This window comes from Macaca mulatta, chromosome 7 (genome assembly GCF_049350105.2).
Source record: "Macaca mulatta isolate MMU2019108-1 chromosome 7, T2T-MMU8v2.0, whole genome shotgun sequence".
NCBI classification, from domain to species: domain Eukaryota; kingdom Metazoa; phylum Chordata; class Mammalia; order Primates; family Cercopithecidae; genus Macaca; species Macaca mulatta.
The window spans coordinates 123965070-123982065 of record NC_133412.1 but is presented as its reverse complement, the minus strand read 5'-3'; the positions used below and the strand labels follow the sequence as shown (position 1 = coordinate 123982065).

The following is a 16996-nucleotide window of genomic DNA, read 5'->3' as shown; positions in this document are numbered from 1 at the left end:
TTTTTTTTTTTTTTTTTTGAGGAAATCCCAAGAAATAGAAGAAATGTTTGTATTAAACTTCCTTAAACATAAAGCCTTAGTAATTAAAACAGTATGGTCCTGGCACATGAACAGACAAGTAGATAAGTGGAATAGAAAGGCTAGAATTAGACCCAAATACAAATGGAAACATAGTATATAGCCAAGGCCGCTTCTCAACCCACTGGGGTAAAGATGGACTTTTTCATTAATGGTGCCCGAACAACTGAGTAGACATTTGGAAGCAGATAAAATTAGACCTGTATTTCATTCCATGCACAAGGATAAACTTAATTGGATTGGGAGACTAAATATAAAAAAATTAAACTATACAAATACTTGAAGAAAATATAGGTGAATTTGTCTTTAACCCTGGTGTAAAGAAAGGCTATTTAACTGTAACTCAAAAACCAGAGGCAATAAAAGAAAAAATTACTTATATGTTAAAAAATATTTACATGGCAATAAAATACCATAAACAAAGTTAGAAGACAACTGACAAACTAGGAGAAAATATTCACAACATATACCACAGTAAAAAGGCCTAATATCCCTATTAGTAAAGAACTCTTAAAAATAGAGGGACATGGGACCAAAAATTTGATAGCAAAATGGGAGAAACATACGAACAAATAAATCACACACAGAAGATAAAAATGGGCCAGGCGTGGTGGCTCACACCTGTCATCCCAGCACTTTGGGAGGCCAAGGCAGGAGAATAGCTTGAGCCTAGGAGTTCAATACCAGCCTTGACAACATAGCAAGACTCCATCTCTAAAAAAAGTTTAAAAATTGGCTAGGTGCAGTGGCGCACACCTGTGGTCCTAGCTACTCAGGAAGCTGAGGCCGGAGGATCCCTTGAGCCCAGGAGCTTGAGGCTGCACCACTACACTCTAGCCTGGGTGAGACCCTATCTCTAAATAATAAAATAAAATGATTAAAATGGCCCTCAAATCTATGGAAAAATGTTCAGAATCACTCATAAGTAGAGAAACGCAAATTAAAACAACACTGTTGTATAATTTCTCACCTGTAAGACCGGCATCAGTTTTAAAATATGACAGCATGCTCTGTGGGCAAGGCTGTGGGGAAACAGACTCTTTCATACTTTGCTGGGAGACTGCAAACTGATCTGCCTTTTTGTAGGTGAATTTGACAATACCTAACAAAATTACATGTGTACCTAGCTTTTGCCCTGGAAATCTCACTTCTAGGAATCTATCCCAACAATATGAAAACTCGTACGCAGAGGGTTACTCACCGCAGCACTGTTTCCAATTGCAAAATTGTGGAAACAACATAGATGCTGATATGTAGGAGAAGAGGTGAATAAATGTGGGGGGTATGTCCATACCATGAAGTAATACTGTGTAGCTGTTAAAGGAAGAAAAGAAATCCCTATTTATATGAAATGATTTCCAAGACATACTGTTAAGTGAAAAAAAAAGTGCAAAAAAGTTATCTATAGAATGCCTTTGTGTGTATTAGAAAGGGATATTAAAAATACATGTCTGCTCATTTGTGCAAAAGAAACATAAGAATGATAAACCAGAAACTAAAAAGGACGGATGGGAAAGGGATGGAACAGAGGAATGAGAATGCGCTAGAAGGGACAAGAAAGGCCAGTGACACTTCTCTGAGTTTATCTTTTCATATAGCTCTGACTTAGAACCACAATGATGTTTCACATACTCTTCACTTACCCCCAAAATAAGTACACAAGTAAAACTAATCAATATGGTAGTGGTGGAGGAAGAAACCCAAAGGGAGCACATACATGAACAGATGAGCCTAACTGTATTATAAATGGATAATATAACCACACTGGGGAAGAAAACAATCATCTTAAGTAATTCAGAAATTAGTATCTTGACTGGATACTATCCGGGCTAAAGACAAGATGAACTGTACCTACATGCTATGATAATCTAGTCAGTAAACAGGATTCTCATGAGAGGTATGGGTTAGTAATTCTGAAACTATATGTATTACTAGAATTGAACAAATAAGTAAATAGGTTGTGAGCAATGAGAACTAGATTTCTCACTGTTGGAGAAGAAGTTGCAAGGGGGGCAATGGGGAATGCTAAGATGAGCCCTCTGATGTTAGATTGAGATCTATTTGTATAAATTCATGGTTTCTAACATATATAAAAAGCTAGATAGATACAGAAACATAGATGTGTATATATGCATGGATTGCCCAGATCTTGGTTACTAAGTAAGCACCATTCTCTTATAAAAGGAACCAGGGTTCCTTGGAAAAATGATTCTAGGGCTGGGGCAGAGAAAATACAGGATAAGCCTGGAACATCTCATGGGGCCAGAAGGAAAAAGGTGTTTCTTTGAAAAAAAGACAGGACATGTCAAAAGGGCACAGGCCCCTAGCTGAAGGGGCTCCTAATGGCCAAAGCTGGAACAATTTGATCACCAAAATAAATGATAGTATACAATAAAATAATTATGAAATAAACATAGACTACAATAAATACCAGCCAGGGTATAGTGGCTCATGCCTGTAGTCCCAGCACTTTGTGGGGTCAAGGCAGGTGGATCACTTGAGCCCAGGAGTTTGCAGCCAGCCTGGCCAACATGGTGAAACCCCATCTCTACAAAGAATAAAAAAAAAATTAGCGGGGCATGGTGGCATGCCCCTATAGTCCCAGCTATTCAGGAGGCTGAGGCGGGAGAATTGCTTGAGCCCGGGAGGTTGAGGCTGCAGTGAGCCAAGACTGCACCACTGCACTTCAGCCTGGGCAGCAGAGTGAGACCTTGTATAGCCACCAAAAAAACTGAATAAATAAATATGAGTCCATATCGATATAAAAAAATTAACCGGGGAGGGAAGACAACAGCTCTAATTCCAATAAATGAAGAAAATAGAAAACCATCATTAGGCAAACACCCCAGTAATAAAAGTTGTAGACAACATGCATTGATAGATGCTAGAATTAATAAGCAGAAGTTTGAGGAGAAACAGGATTTGTATAGCCTCAAAGTATCTCCTCCAAGAAAAAGACAGTAATTTTACAGTGTAGAAACATGCAAAACTTACCTTAGAAATCATGAAGTCTTTGTCCATACCTATGTCCTGAATGGTATTGCCTAGGTTTTCTTCTAGGGTTGTTAGGGTTTTAGGTCTTTTGTTTAAGTCTTTAATCCATCTTGAGTTGATTTTTGTATAAGGTATAAAGAAGCGTTCCAGTTTCAGTTTTCTGCATATGGCTAGCCAGTTTTCCCAACACCATTTATTAAATAGGGAATCCTTTCCCCATTGCTTTTGTCAGGTTTGTCAAAGATCAGATGGTGGTAGATGTGTGGCGTTATTTCTGAGGTCTCTATTCTGTTCCATTGGTCTATATATCTGTTTTGGTACCAGTACCATGCTGTTTTGGTTACTGTAGCCTTGTAGTAGAGTTTGAAGTCAGGTAGCGTGATGCCCCCAGCTTTGTTCTTTTTGCTTAGGATTGTTGTGGCTATATGGGCTTTTTGGTTCCATATGAAATTTAAAGTAGTTTTTTCTAATTCTGTGAAGAAAGTCTATGGTAGCTTGATAGAAACAGCATTGAATCTATAAATTACTTTGGGCAGTATGACCATTTTCATGATATTGTTTCTTCCTATCCATGAGCATGGAATGTTTTTCCATTTGTTTGTGTCCTCTTTTATTTCCTTGAGCAGTGGTTTGTAGTTCTCATTGAAGAGGACCTTCATGTCCCTTGTAAGTTGGATTCCTAGGTATTTTTATTCTCTTGGTAGCAATTGTGAATGGAAGTTCACTCATGATTTGACTATTATTGGCATATAGGAATGCTTGTGATTTTTGCACATTGATTTTGTATCCTGAGACTTTGCTGAAGTCGCTTATCAGCTTAAGGAGATTTGAGCTGAGACAATGGGGTTTTCTAAATATACAATCATGTCATCTGCAAACAGACAATTTGACTTCCTCTCTTCCTATTTGAATACCCTTCATTTCTTTCTCTTGCCTGACTGAGAAAGAAATTCCTGGCCAGAACTTCCAACACTGTGTTGAATAGGAGTGGTGAGAGAGGGCATCCTTGTCTTGTGCCAGTTTTCAAAGGGAATGCTTCCAGCTTTTACCCATTCAGTATGATATTGGCTGTGGGTTTGTCATAAATAGCTCTTATTATTTGGAGATACGTTCCATCAGTACGTAGTTTATTGAGAGTTTTTAGCATGAAGTGGTGTTGAATTTTCCATGCCGTTTAAGTGGAAAGTCTTTTACGTATAAGGATAAAAAATGGTCATAAAACAGTGTCATTGAGTTCATATTATTATTTCCTTCCTATGGCCTTTAATGAACTTAGTAAGTTTCCCCAGTCTAAATATGTATGTCTGTTATTTGACTTTTTTATTTTTCTCTTAGTCCTCCACTTTAGTGTCTTCTCTAGAGGCAGAACTCTCTGAAATTAAAATACAGACCCATATTGTGGAACAGGAAAACCTCCTTCTCAAAGATGAACTGGAGAAAATGAAACAGGTAAGGCTGTGTGCAGCTTAGGGGGGTTCACAGAACAATATGTACCTGGTGGGCTCCTGGTGGGCTGGTATTTCTAGCCACCAGTTGTCTTTTGTACCGAGTCCTATCAACTAGTTGGTAGCTGAGGACTTGCTGCTTGGCAAAGTTGAGGACCTAAAGGGCAAAATCAGATTTGTAAAGGCTATTGCTAATTATCCATGCATCTAACTTATATATGTTGTACACTCTAAAATCCCCCCCCCCCTTTTTTTAAGACAGTTTCCTTCTTCCCTCTGTTGCCTAGGGTGGAGTGCAGTGGTGCAATCTCAGCTCACTGCAACCTCTGGCTCCCAGGCTCAAGCAATTCTCGTGCCTCAGCCTCCCGAGCAGCTGGGATTACAGGTGCCCGCCACCACACCCAGATAATTTCTGTGTTTTTAGTAGAGGTGGGGTTTTGCCATGTTGGCCAGACTGGTCTCGAACTCCTGGGCTCAAGCAATCCATCCACGTCAGCCCCTAAAGTGCTGGGATTACAGGTGTGAGCCACTGTATCCGGCCCACTCTAAAATTCTATTATCATGAATGAATCCCAACCACTTCAGTTTAAGAAATTGTTGTTCTTTCACTCAGGTTATAGATAAAGTAACATGTTTGTCTAAAAGGAGGGGGACTATCTTGCTTATAACTTTTCTAATTCTGTTCACACTGATTTGTGAGACACTGATGAAGCCGGTCCTTCTGCCTTTTTCTCTAGCAACTGAGGCATCAGTTCTAGAGCATGATGGCATGCAGTCTCACTTATGAATTTGGCTTTCAGAAGCCTATTTCAAAGTTTCAAAGGCTTAACTTTAGACCAGGCACAGTGGCTCATGCCTGTCACCCCAATACTTTGGGAGGCCAAGGTGGGCAGATCACTTGAGGCCAGGAATTTGAGACCAGCCTGGGCAACAGGACAAAACCACATCTCTACAAAAAATTAGCTGGGCGTAGTGGTGTGCACCTGTAGTCCCAGCTACTCAGGAGGCTGAGATGGGAGGATCACCTGAAGTCAGGAAGTCAAGCCTCCAGTGAGCTGAGATTGCGCTGCTGTGCCCCTGCACTCCAGCCTGGGCGACAGAACACTCTGTCTCAAAAAAAATAAATAAGAAAAAAGGCTTATTTTTAAATATGAAAATATGAAAGAGATCTCAACTTAAAAATTATGTCCTCCCATGGAGAAATGCATTGTTGGAAAAAAAAATTGTGTCCTAAACATTGTCCTAATTTTCAGTATTTACAGGAGTCTTTCAATTGGAACAATACTGATTTATAGTAGGAAAATTTAGTTGTTCCATTTGTTTACTTCAGCATCAGATGATGGCACTCATATAAAATTTTCTGTCTTACATCTGTCTCTTCAGCCTGTAAGCACAAAGTTGTCCTTTCCTGAATGTGGAAACATTGAGTCTGTACCATCTGGTGTTATGTTTATGTGGATCTGATTGACTCCTATGAGTCTGGCTTTCTTAATAGCATTATAAACCCTCGGGGTATGTGGGTCTTTCATAATGCCTAGTACAGTACTGGTACTCAATAAATGCTTTATAAGAACCTTTTCAAGTCAACTACTGCTATGCAAAATGCATGTTCTGCTGTGACTAGAGAAGTTGCCTGTCCAGATAAACATAACAGAAGTTAAAACTCATAGGGCCTTTCTGTGGGGTGAAGTATTCCAAGGCTGTTATTACCAACTTTATCCTAATTAACTTGAGCATCCTTTTTTCCTTGACTTTTTGAAAGCCTATCTGTTGTTCAGCCTTTAGATGATAATGATTGGTTTCAAATTCATAGTATGGGAAATGTGTGCTTTGTGGCTTTGCTAAGCTGGAGAACAGAAGGAAAGGAGCAGAGCTAGGAGAAAAATAACATGATGAGGACGTCATCAGCATCTTTTCATTTATTTATTTATTTTATTTTTTTAAACAGAGGCATTGGTATAGTGAGATGAAGAAATAGCCTGGTCTGCTTTTGGTAGAAAGCTGTTTTATCAGGCACCTGGATCCTTTTGGATGCCAAGAATAGGGTAGTATCAGCCTATCATTGCTGTTATACAACGTGGACCTAGAAGGCATGTGTCACTGTGTATGCTACTGTGATTCAGAGTTCACAAAGCACATCTATGTGTGTTATTTGTTGCACTGAAAGGAAACACAAATAGCATTAGCAGAAGTCACATGCCAGTCTACAGACATCCAAAGTGGTATCAAGCTTTATGGGTGTCTGGAGGGTGGGGAGGCAAGGCAGTGGATAAAGTAGAAGGTCCTTTATTAAACCAGTGCCCAGGCATTTCAGAATACATTTTCCTATATCCTTCTGACTTGTTCAGATTTGTAAGCTGTGCTGGATTTGTCGCCAGTTGAAGACAAGATTCATCCCTGAAGGTCTATTCCTACAGCTAAATGTGAAAGAATTTCAGGTTCAGGAAGTAGAAAGATGGTCGTAAAATCATAATAATAAAGAATTGAACAGCCAAGTGAAATAGAGGAAAGTTAAAAACCTATGAACTATGGGAAAGGGTTAAGTATAAGAAACAGCCTCTTTAAAGCATGAGTTCTCAACAGGGTGAGGGGGTGAGGATTGCTCTCCCACCCCAGAACATTTATCAGCATCTGGGCACATTTTTTATTTTCACAACTGGAAGCTGGGGGGTTACTGGCATCTTGTGAATAAAGCCAGAGACGCTGTGAAACATCCTACAATGTCCAGAATGTCCCCTGACCCCCAACTCCTGAAGAAGAAGTATCCAGCCCAAAATGAGATTAGTACCAGCATTGATGTTGAAAAGGAATAAAAACAGTATTTGGTTTGTCTTGATTTCATGAAGTAGAGAGGAAAAGCCAGTGTGTTCACACCAACAACATTTTACTGGCCAGTCAGCGTAGGCATCTTCTGAAAGGAAGAGTACAGGGAACAAGCTGAAAACACGGTTTTATCTTTAAACTTGCCTTTGGGTTTTGCCACATACCCTGTATGTGGTCCATGCCAATTCTAGGGTGCTTTTGTTTTGGAGACAGGTCTCTGTCGCGCAGCCTGGAGTGCAGTCATCTCGGCTCACTGCAGCCTCCACCTCCCAGGTTCAAGCAATTCTCCTGCCTCAGCCTCCCAAGTGGCTGGGATTACAGGCGTGCACCACCATGTCTGGCTAATTTTTGTATTTTTAATAAAGACGAGGTTTCACCATGTTCACCAGGCTGACCTCAAACTCTTGACGTCAAGTGATCCTCCCCACCTTGGCTTCCCAAAGTGCTGGGATTACAGGTGTGAGCCACCCCCACAGCCCAATTCTATAGTCTTGACTGATTTTTTGAAAAACATTTTTCTAGTTAAAAGCATGAGGAAAATGTAATATGCTACATGTGTTAAATTGATGACAGAATGGCAGTATGTTATTTTACCCTGAAGGTAAAATGGAGAGCTAGGATCATTATTTAACAATGTCTGTCTGGTTGAATCTACCTAAGCAGACATTTCAACAGTCAGCTGGGGAGCAGAGAGAAGCCAGAAGGGAATCCTTGAAGTTTATTATAGTCTCTGCTAGAGTTTATGTCCTCTGAAATATCTACAGATAGGCAAATAGCAGCAGCTGTGAAAATGCCTTATTGAGAAGCACCCCTTTGTACTTACAGCCATGAGATATGATGGGATGGCTCATTTGTTTATCTCTTACAGCTGCACAGATGTCCCGATCTCTCTGACTTCCAGCAAAAAGTCTCTAGTGTTCTGAGCTACAATGAAAAACTGCTGAAAGAAAAGGAAGCTCTGAGTGAGGAATTAAATAGCTGTATTGATAAGGTAGTAAAAATAATAAGACTTTGCCATCATCGTATACAATACACACCATAATGAACCTTTCTCTGTGAACAGTGGCACAGGGGCCTTCTGTGGTAGTCTGTTGTTCCAGAGTGTCCTGGAGCAACATTTCTTTGGCATTCTGTGACCCTAGACTTCCTGCAGCCAAGACTGATGGAGTCTAAATTAGTTGTTTACTAATTATATTATTAAACTCGATAATATAAAATTTGTCTCATTATCATATCACAGTGCTACTTTATACTATTTTGTTATAATATAAATATGTGTTTAATAATCTGAGGTCAATTTTATAGACAAACACTTTTTTTCTCTTGTATCTTCCTTAGCAAATCCAAAACCACCACCTTTTTCCCCCACTTACCTTAATAGATATTCTGTGTTTTCTTCCTGTGGTGTGCTCTTGAGATTTTTAATAGCCTTCCAGCTTACCATCTTCCACCCTCAAACCATGAAGCAATAGAAAAGAAAAATAGGAAATTTCCAAAAAGAAGCAACTCCTCAAAATTAGACGTGTAAAACAGTCTTTGGTTTGTCTTGATTTGGAGCCAGGAAGACCATTTCCTTTGACCTTGCCCTGCTCCCCCACATAAATAGATGGTGCTTATTCTTGACAGTGTAAGTGCAGGCATATAAATTAAGGCTAGCTATGTTTGCAAAAATGCCCTCTTACCTCTTTTCCCCTTCCTGAAACAGTTGGCAAAATCAAGTCTTTTAGAGCACAGAATTGAGACGATGAAGCAGGAACAGAAATCCTGGGAACATGAGAGTGCGAGCTTAAAGTCACAGCTGGTGGCTTCTCAGGAAAAGGTATGTGGACAATTCTTGTTTCATCTTCACAGTTAGTATTCTCCTGGATCTTCCACCAAAAATCCCAGGAAAAAGAATGCTCCAGGTGCAAGTAGCGTAAGAGGGTTCCAAATGATTCAATTTGACCAATGTTTGATGTGTGTTTATAGCGTGGCAAGGCTGGGCGTGGTGGCTCACACCTGTTATCCCAGCACTTTGGGAGGCCGAGGTGGGGAGATCACTTGAGGTCAGGAGTTTGAGACTAGCCTGACCAACATGGTGAAACCTCATCTCTACTAAAAAATTTTTTTAAAAGCCAGTTGTGGTGTCACGTGCCTGTAGTCCCAGCTACTCTGAAGGCTGAGGCAGGAGAATTGTTTGAACCTAGGAGGCGGAGGCTGCAGTGAGCTGAGATCACACTACTACACTTCAGCCTAGACAACAGAGCGAGACTCCATCTCAAAAAAAAAAAAAGTAAATGTAGTGTGACAAAATGATTTAAATATTTCAAATATATTGTGGCATAATTTAAATAATATTTCCCTCAAAGTTTATTAATTATGAAGGCTTCAGAATAGTGCGTAAAAGTGACTGCTTGTTCCTAATTTATAAATAGGACTTCTAAGGCAGTGTATACCCTATTTTAAAGATCTGTATCAACATTCCTTTTATGAATTTAAATTTTTCAAATTGGAATTTATATGCGATATTAGCATAAAATAGGATTCTTCTTTAAGAGGTGATGTCTCAGCCGGGCGCAGTGGCTCATGCCTGTCATCCCAGCACTTTGGGAGGCTGAGGCAGGAGGATCATGAGGTCAGGAGATCGAGACTATCCTGGCTAACACAGTGAAACCCCGTCTCTACTAAAAATACACAGAATTAGCCAGGCGTGGTGGTGGGCGCCTGTAGTCCCAGCTACTTGGGAGGCTGAGGCAGGAGAATGGCTCCCGGGAGGTGGAGGTTGCAGTGAGCCGAGATCACGCCACTGCACTCCATCCAGCCCGGGCAACAGAGCAAGACTTTGTCTCCAAAAAAAAAAAAAAAAAAAAAAGAGATGAGGTCTCCCTTTGTATCCCAGGCCGGATCACCGCTCACTGCCACCTCAAACTCCTGGGCTCAAAGGATTCTCCCACCTCAGCCTTCCAGGTAGCTGGGACTACAGGCGCACGCCACCACACTCGGCTTTTTATTTTTGTAGAGATGGGGATCTTGCCATCTTGCCTAGACTAGTTTCAAACTCCTGGGCTCAAGCGATCCTCCTGCCTTGGCCTCCCAAAGTGCTGGCATTCCAGGTGTGAGCCACCATGCCTAGCCTAGAATAGGAGTCTGCAAGTATACATTTTTATTTTCAACTAAGAGGGCCCTTTATAGTCCAACATCTCAGGCTAAAACATAATTTCTACAAAATTCAGTGAAACCATCTTTTGTGATACCAGTTGGTACCCATTGGTTCTGTAAGATACCATTTAGTAATCTACCAGATGACTATCAGCAATACCTTGCTCCAGACATAGTTCATCATTGTCCTAAATATAATTTAACATCCTGTAAATATACATACTATCCTAGGTTTCCCCTGAGCTACTGATTTAGTAAAGAGAAACAAAGGGACCTGAAAGTTCTTTTGTCCTTATTCATTCCTGAACATGCTAGAGGTGAAACCACAAGTTTGTGTAGTGGTAAAAGATCATTCTCATGATACAGGTTCAGAATTTAGAAGACACCCTGCAGAATGTAAACCTGCAAATGTCCCAGATGAAATCTGACCTGCGAGTGACTCAGCAGGAAAAGGAGGCTTTAAAACAAGAACTGATGTCTTTGCATAAGCAACTTCAGAATGCTGGTGGCAAGGTGATTTGTTCTTTTTTTATTTAGGTATAAGTTATTTACAGTAAAGCATACACATCTTAAGTCTACAACTTGGTTATTATATGTATATGCATGTATATATAAATATGCATATTTTATGTATCTGTATGTATGTGTTTGTATAACCATCACTTAGATAAAAAGGCAGAACATTTCCAGCACCCAACAGGCTCTCTCTCATTCCCTCTAGTTGGTAACCCCAAGGGAACCACTTTTGTACCCTCTGCCACTGTAGTTTAGGGATGCTTTTTTCTAAACTTCATATAGATGAAACCATAATGATATAAAACAGGTCTTTTTTTGTATTGAGCAAGTCAGAAGACCATGACTGAATTGAGTTTTGTAATAACAAAACTAAAACATTTTGTTAAATGGTAGATAAAAGTATTTGTGTGACCTTAAAAAAAAATCAAGTGAAGAAAAACATTGAAAGAAATCAATCTGGAACATATACGCAGACTTGCAAAAAAGTACAACTTCTGCTAAAAAGGCATAAAACAATAGTATTAGAATTATTTCAGGAGATAATTCATTGCTACAGATAGGTTGCTGTGGCACGAGAAAGTCCAGGAAGAACTGATTAAAGCGTTAGCTGGCTGACACATTATGGTGGTGTGGTAGAAAGTGTCTCATTTTAGTAAGTCACAATGCTGCCTAATCTGTGTGCAAATAAATTAAGAACAATGTTATAGATATCAGTTTTGGGGTAGATGTCAAGATTTTGTCCCACAAAAAAAGTAGACACTAATTCTCTTGGTGAAATTTTTGTAAAAAATTAAGATAGTTGTTTTGGGCTGGGCGTGGTGGCTCATGCCTGTAATTCCAGCACTTTGGGAGGCCGAGGCAGGCAGACCACTTGAGGCCAGGAGTTCAAGACCAGCCTGACCAACATGGCAAAATCCTGTCTCTGCTACAAATACAAAAATGGCCGGGGCGTGGTGGCTCATGCTTGTAATCCCAGCACTTTGGGAGGCCTAGGCGGACGGATCACAAGGTCAGGAGTTCAAGACCAGCCTGCCCAACACGGTGAAACCCCATCTCTACTAAAAATACAAAAATTAGCTGGGCATGGTGGCAGGTGCCTGTAATCCCAGCTACTTGGGAGGCTAAGGCAGGAGAATCGCTTGAACCTGGAAGGCAGAGGTTACAGTGAGCCAAGATCGTGCCAGTGCACTCAAGCCTAAGCAACAGAGCTAGACTTTGTCTCAAAAAAAAAAAAAAATTAGCCAGGTGTGGTAGTACACGCCCCCCCAATCCCAGCTGCTGGGAAGGCTGAGGCATAAGAATTGCTTGAGCCCGGCAGGTGGAGGTTGCAGTGAGCTGAGATTGCGCCACTACACTCCAGCCTGGGTGACAGAGTGAGACTCCGTCTCAAAAAAGTTTCCATTTTTGAAATTACTTCTGGGTTGACTTTCTCAAAATGAGATTGTACCCTTTTTTTTTTTTTTCATGTTTGGTTTAAAAGGCAAGAGGCTTATCTATTTGTGTTATCTTTTTTATTTTTTAAATCATTTTCAAGATCCAAAAAATCACTTTGGTAGCTGAAAGCACATTTCTGAATTCAGATGTTAATTACATGGACAATATGTGCTTTGAATTCTAAAAAAAGGATATGATTGCATATGTGAAAATGAAAGTAGAGTTTAGCTTGTGAAAGCTTTCGAGTTAGCAGTGCATCTCAGCTTTCTCTTTATGTCCTCTGTGAATCAAATGAATATCTTCTGGGCTCAAAGATAACTTCATAAGAATGAAGCAACTTTTTTTATTTTTATTTATTTTTTTGAGACAGAGTCTCACTCTGTTGCCCAGGGTGAAGTGCAGTGGCGCGATCTCGGCTCACTGCAACCTCCGCCTCCCGGGTTCACGCCATTCTGCTGCCTCAGCCTCCCGAGTAGCTGGGACAATAGGTGCCCGCCACCATGCCCGGCTAATTTTTTTGTATTTTTAGTAGAGATGGGGTTTCACGCTATTAGCCAGGATGGTCTCGATCTCCTGACCTTGTGATCTGCCCACCTCAGCCTCCCAGAGTGCTGGGATTACAGGCGTGAGCCACCGCGCTCGGCCAGAATGAAGCAACTTTTAAGCCACCAATCTCGATACACTTGAGTCCTTTATGGAACTGGACCTTGCCCTTCAGTCATATTCACTATTGGAAATGGCATGGCTGTTTTGACAAAGACCATTTTAAACAGAGACTCTCCAAACCTTTTTTTTTAAATCAAACTTCAAGAATATTGTTTTATTCATATTTATATATACATACACATACTTTCATTAGAAGACTGAGGGGACAATTGAAAGGTACTTACTAGGAGTCACTGTCATTGGGTAAATATGACACCTGTCTCAAAACAGAAATTACCCAATAGCTTGTTTTTAAGGCTTACACTCTACAATTCTCTTAAGAGCTGGGCCCCAGAAACAGCTACTCATCCATCAGGGCTCCATAACCAGCAGAAAAGGCTGTCCTGGGACAAGTTGGATCATCTGATGAATGAGGAACAGCAGCTGCTTTGGCAAGAGAATGAGAGGCTCCAGACCGTGGTACAGAACACCAAAGCAGAGCTTACGCACTCCCGGGAGAAGGTAACTTGAGAAGCTGCACATCATGGCATATGTTTGAAAATGACTAGTTTGATATGAAAATGAATGTTGGATATGATTGGAATGGTTCTAAGGTACGGATTTGAGTATCTTGCTATAGCAGACTTATTAAGAATGTGTAATTTATCATTTACTCACATATAATTTTATCCTGATGTTTATAAAATATTACAGCAGTTTTATATTAAAATATATTTGACTTTAATCTTCATATCCAAAATGTAGACTCATGGAAATTATGTGAACCATGTATTCTTCACATTGGCCAGCCACCAAGACTAGTGTACAAAAATGGTAAAACCAGACTCAGATCTTGCAGGTCTAAATAACTCCTCACGAGAGAAAAAGGTGCCTCCTTTAAAAGACAGCATTTCAAGGTTAAAATCATCTTTAAAGGTCTTTTCCAACCACCAACTTGGTGCTGGAATTCCTTACCTCTGGTGCATAGTCTCCCAATGATATTTAACCTATGCTTAACACCTCTTTTGAGGAGGAACTCTGAAGAGTCGCAGATATTTATTTAGAACATCTACTCCATGCCAGAAACTGCTATCACTGACGCTGCAGTGGTGAGCAGGACAGACATGGTTCATGTCCTCATAGAACTGTTTTAGATGTGAACAGTCCAATAAGAGCAGATGGGACTGTCAGCCCATTCTCTCCTAAAAGTAGTGTTCATGTCAGAAAAAAACGGGCCTGGGACTGCTGTGCCTGCTTTCCTGGCAGCCACATCACATACACTGTTGACTCCTGGAGAGTTAGTAGACCCAGAAGTCTCCTCTTCCCTGTCTTGTTCCTACAGTGTTGGGTTTGTAGACCTAAGCAGACTTACCTAGAAAGGGTCTTTTGAAATCCAGAAAAGCTAGCTTCGAGTATTTACAGGCTTGACTGAAAAAGAAAGTTATAACAGGACTCACGTACTGAATTAAAACTTTCCCTATGTTTGTTTTTGCTGGCTGGGTGATTGTATTAGCATTTCTTCCTCTTACATTTGTTCTTTTTAGGTCCGTCAACTGGAATCCAATCTTCCCAAGCACCAAAAACATCTAAACCCATCAGGTACCATGAAACCCACAGAGCAAGAAAAATTGAGCTTAAAGAGAGAGTGTGATCAGTTTCAGAAAGAACGATCTCCTACTAACAGGAAGGTGAGTTTTTGAGAATATATGGCGTGCGTCTGTGTTCTCACTATAATATGTTCCTAAGTGTGTTTCTTCTCAGGTGTACTTCTAAGGAAATGATTATGATGGCATATTTTGGCATATATCCCTTTATGCTGATGTTCTCTTGTCAAAATAGCATCATAGTTCTTTTTGATTGAATAATGGTTGAAAAAAACAACAATTTGGCTGGGTGCAGTGGCTCACACCTATAATCTCAGCACTTTGGGAGGCCGATGTGGGCAGATCACGAGGTCAGAAGTTTGAGACCAGCCTGGCCAACATGGTAAAACCCATCTCTACTAAAAAATACAAAAATTCGCCGGGCGTGGTGGCACGTGCCTGTAGTCCTAGCTACTCGGGAGGCTGAGGCAGAAGAATTGCTGGAACCGGGGAGGCAGAGGTTGCAGTGAGCCAAGATTGCACCAGTGCACTCCAGCCTGGGTGACAGAGCGAGACTGTCTCAAAAAAAAAAAAAAGAAAAGAAAAGAAAAACAATTTAACTTTTCTTAAAGAAGGCAGTTAATCATCTTTATTAGTATTAGAAGCTTTATAAGTTGGCAAAATATTTATCACCCGAATATTAGAAACATCTTAATATGGGCTGTACATTTTATTGTTATGTAACAAATTAAAACAACGTTTGTTGTCTTTATCTACAAGTTAGGAATTCAGAAGCAGCTTAGCTGGGTGGTCCAACTCAAGGCTGTCATGAGGATGCAGTCTAGATGTTGGCCAGGCCTGCAGTTGCCTGAAGGCTTCACTGGGGCTAGAGGATCTACTTTCCAAGCTCATTCATGCAACTGTTAGCAAGAGGCTCCTGTACTTTGCTGGCTGCTTGCCTGAGACCTCAGCTCTTCACTACCTGGGCCTTTTCTTAGGGCATAGCATCTGGCTTCCCCCAGAAGAAGTGATGCAACAGACACTGAGACCAAAAGACCAAGACAGAAGCTGTGGTCCCTTGTATGATCTAAGCCTGCAAGTGACATACCAACATTTCTGCTGCATTGTATTTGTCACGCAGACTAACCCTAGTATAGTGTGGGAGGGGACTGTATAAGGGTGTGAATACCCGGAGGTGGGGCTCTTTGGGGCTCTTGGAGGCTGGCTACCCCATGGTCACACCCTCTGTAGTGCCACTTAGTTTGCTTTCTGTAATTTGTCCCATGAAGTTAGAGTTCTAGACCAGACTTCTCAGAGTTGTTTTCTTTTTCTAAACTGAAACTCAGTTTTCACTATTACCTCTTTATTAAAAAAATATGGTTTGTTTAGAAATCTGAGAAAAATACTTCATTATAAAATATTCATAAAATTTGTTTTTTGTGAAAGTTATGACCATTTGCAGTAAGAAGGTCTGGTTGTGCTCTAAAGCCGAAATGTCATTTAATTTCAGGTACATTCAAGGAAACTTTGCAGAAAGAAAATGGGTTTCATTTAGCTGCTCATTAGGGAGAAAAAAGTCTGTGATAGGCTTTTAATTTATATTGAATTTTAAAACGGACCTGGAAGACTACACTTCTGCTTCACAATTCTTGCTGTTCTCTTCAGCTCCTTTTGATAGAAGCAAAATCAGCTTTCTAAGATAGTGTTGTATGTTTTTTACTGAGCAATATTCTGACTTAGTGTCCTGTAGCTCACTAGGTTCTTCCTGTAGTAAGAGTTATAAAAGTGAGGCTGGATGCAGTGGCTCACGCCTGTTATCCCAGCACTTTGGGAGGCCAAGGTGGGCGGATCATGAGGTCAGGAGTTCGAGACCAGCCTCACCAACATGGTGAAACCCCATCTCTTAAAAAAAACACAAAAATTAGCAGCGCACAGTGGTGCACACTTGCAGTCCCAGCTACTCGGGAGGCTGAGGTAGGAGAATCGCTTGAACCTGGGAAGCGAAGGTTGCAGTGAGCTGAGATTGTGCCACTGCACTCCAGCCTGGGTAACAGAGTGAACTCCATCTCAAAAAAAAATAAAAATAAAAAGCACTCATGAAATCTTTAAAATTGAAAAGTTATATAAATCAGGTTTTATGTACTCTCAATTTTAAGCCTTTAACTTTGCCTTAAGACAGTATTTTTCCCACTGCAGATCCATAGTAGAGGATTATGAAATCAACTTAATGGAAACCAGCATTTTTTATTAATAAAATATACAAAATATCAGAGTACATGGTCCATGGTAAGGATATTTCCGTGATATGTACCTATGTACTGTGCATATGTGTGGGGGTGT

General features: G+C 40.5%; 1 protein-coding gene across 14 annotated transcripts in view; it reads left to right on the top strand.

The window, feature by feature from the left end:
• Positions 1–16996, top strand: part of NIN (ninein) — a 108944-nt gene that overhangs the window by 75924 nt on the left and 16024 nt on the right. For 11 of the 14 annotated variants that reach the window (XM_077940987.1, XM_077940991.1, XM_077940986.1 and 8 more), the window contains 6 exons: positions 4408–4521; positions 8209–8331; positions 9046–9159; positions 10845–10991; positions 13416–13595; positions 14618–14761. In XM_077940987.1, coding sequence (XP_077797113.1) covers positions 4408–4521; positions 8209–8331; positions 9046–9159; positions 10845–10991; positions 13416–13595; positions 14618–14761 — 822 coding nt within the window. The remainder of the gene's footprint in view (positions 1–4407; positions 4522–8208; positions 8332–9045; positions 9160–10844; positions 10992–13415; positions 13596–14617; positions 14762–16996) is intronic. The other 3 variants (XM_077940992.1, XM_077940988.1, XM_077940990.1) reach the window with 1 other exon arrangement.